The sequence below is a fragment of the Cucurbita maxima genome, unplaced genomic scaffold (assembly GCF_002738345.1).
Source record: "Cucurbita maxima cultivar Rimu unplaced genomic scaffold, Cmax_1.0 Cma_Scf00064, whole genome shotgun sequence".
In the NCBI taxonomy this organism is placed as follows: domain Eukaryota; kingdom Viridiplantae; phylum Streptophyta; class Magnoliopsida; order Cucurbitales; family Cucurbitaceae; genus Cucurbita; species Cucurbita maxima.
Genome location: NW_019272080.1, coordinates 172,014 through 174,236, shown reverse-complemented (window position 1 = coordinate 174,236; position 2,223 = coordinate 172,014). Strand labels below are relative to the sequence as shown.

The window sequence follows — 2,223 nt, the reverse complement described above, 5'->3', positions numbered from 1 at the left end:
TTAAATCAAGTAGAAAATTTGGAGTAGTTATGAAAATGATAAGGAGAGATTTACTAGGTTAATTAGATCTTGAATTTTTTTTTTTTTTTTTTTTGAAGTAATTTAATCTATCAGAAAATTTGTGAAGAGAAATTGTAGAATTCTAGAAATCTCTTGCTTAAAAGGTAGAGAGAAGTTCAACCTTCGATTGAGAGAAAAAATTGTACTCCTCATGTCCTTTGAAAATTAATAGACATAATTAATTTGTTACTTAATCCATCATTCAATTTTTTTCCACTCCTACAAACATTAATAACAATTAATGAAAAATGTGGACTTATATTAATTTTTTAATTTTATCATAATCATATTTTTTCCAAAAATTTGTTAGAATGATATTAATCTTTCTATAGATATTATATGATTCTGATCGTTACCATTATTATAAATTAGACAACAAAACAAAAGAGCTCAGTGATGTAAGTACCAAACGTACCAATCTCGAATGCTAAAATAAAATAGTCCCATAAATTGAAATAAAATAAAAAAGGAAAGGTATTAGGGGAAAAAAAAAAGCATTTGGATAAATATTTAGTTGGATGTTTGAAAAAGTAAGATTAGAGTGCAATATGTTACCATAAATACTTATATCCAATGCATGAAGATTTTATTTATTTGGTAATATTTGTCCAAAACTGTAAAGAAAAGGGCCAAAACCCATCTCATAATTATTGAATTTAAAAAAAGGAACACAAACAAAAATCCCACTTTAAATTGAAATGTCACATCATGCCTATTTCATCGCCGCTATTTGTACAATCACCTAAACTATTTATATAATAAAGAATTTGGCTCCAATTTGTCCCAAAAAATATTTTTAAAAAAGAAAAGTTTCATTTCCTTTTCAAATTATTTACAATAATGGGTTTTTGGTCAAAAAGGTTTTTTTTTTTTTTTTTTTTCTAAATTTCATTTTAAATTTTAAATATTTGGAAAATAAAATAAATAAAAATAAAATCCATTTGTTTGTGGTTTGTTGGTCATCGTCATTGTTCAATCGGGCTCCGCTCCACTTGGATCGCGTTTCTAAGCCAGAGCTGCGACGCTGCGGTTCCGCCTCTCCCTATCGAGCCGGCATTCAAACCCCTCAATTCTCACCGCCGGGTTGTTTCCAAAATTAACCCGAACACATCCGCCTGTCCGACCGGTTGATGGCGGAGGAGACGACGGAGAAGGAGGCGCTGGCGAGAAGAGGGGGAACACCTTCGGCTTCTCATCCCCAAATCGATCGTCTTGGATTAATGGGTTAGCTACTCTGCTCGGCGGCGACCCACAAAAAAACGGCGGCGACGAGGCTAATTCTGTACCACTACTATTAAAACTGTCCAATCCACAACCGCCCTGAAAAGAGAGAGAAAAAAAAAAAAACTAATTATGAATCCTCTTGTTTTATTGAATAAGGAATTTGAACCCAAATTACGTACCTTTAAGAAGAGGAGCTCCAAAGCATCTGATTGAAAAGGGCGGACGTTGATGGGAGCGAGACGGCGGGGTTTTGGGCAAACCAGTCGTTGATGAGGGTCGACGGCGGAGGCGTTGAGCATGTCGTCATGAACTGAAAGCGCGTTGTGTTGAACCACCATCTTGTTCATTTTGTTGCAATTAGGAACGGTAGAATCCCCTGTTTTAGAGTGTAAATTTAAAGCATGGAAGTAGGAGAAGGGGTGTGAAAGAAAGAGGGGAAGAGATATTACCTGAAGAAGAGAGAGAGCGAGGGAGATTTGAGTTGCAAAATTAGAGAAGAGAGGGAGGAGAGGAGGGTGAGTTATAAGGTAGGAGTAAGCGAGGAGGGGCAAAGGGACAGAGGAATCGGATTTGTTAACAGCGAAGCAGAGGCTAGAGAGAGATAGAGAGAGACCCGGAGATTTGCTCTGTATTCCTCCTTTTTGTTTTACAACCAAAATATTTTTTACAGACATAACTTCAGATTCATTACCTTTTGGTCAAATTATTCTATTTTAGATTTCACCGATCCTTTTCCTATTTATACATTTTTGACCAATTTTTCTTGTTTTCTAATTTAGGTTCATCTTTTTACATTTATTCCAATATTAACCACAATTTCTTTTTTTATATATAAAAGATTCAAATTTACTTTGCAATAGATCCACAACATCACCACACAAACTGTATTCAAATTCCCATTTCCAGTTTTTTTTTTTTTTTTTCCAAGTCTCTCCCTTT

General features: G+C 34.5%; 1 protein-coding gene across 1 annotated transcript; it reads right to left on the bottom strand.

Annotated features, from left to right (window-relative positions):
* Positions 1 to 951: 951 nt before the first annotated feature.
* On the bottom strand, positions 952 to 1,886 carry LOC111472100. The gene is made up of 3 exons (XM_023117793.1): positions 1,734 to 1,886; positions 1,464 to 1,660; positions 952 to 1,380 (listed from the first exon to the last, which is right to left on the bottom strand). The coding sequence occupies exons 2-3, from the start codon at positions 1,629 to 1,631 to the stop codon at positions 1,066 to 1,068; spliced, it is 483 nt and encodes a 160-aa protein (XP_022973561.1). The 5' UTR covers positions 1,632 to 1,660; positions 1,734 to 1,886; the 3' UTR covers positions 952 to 1,065.
* Positions 1,887 to 2,223: the final 337 nt, after the last annotated feature.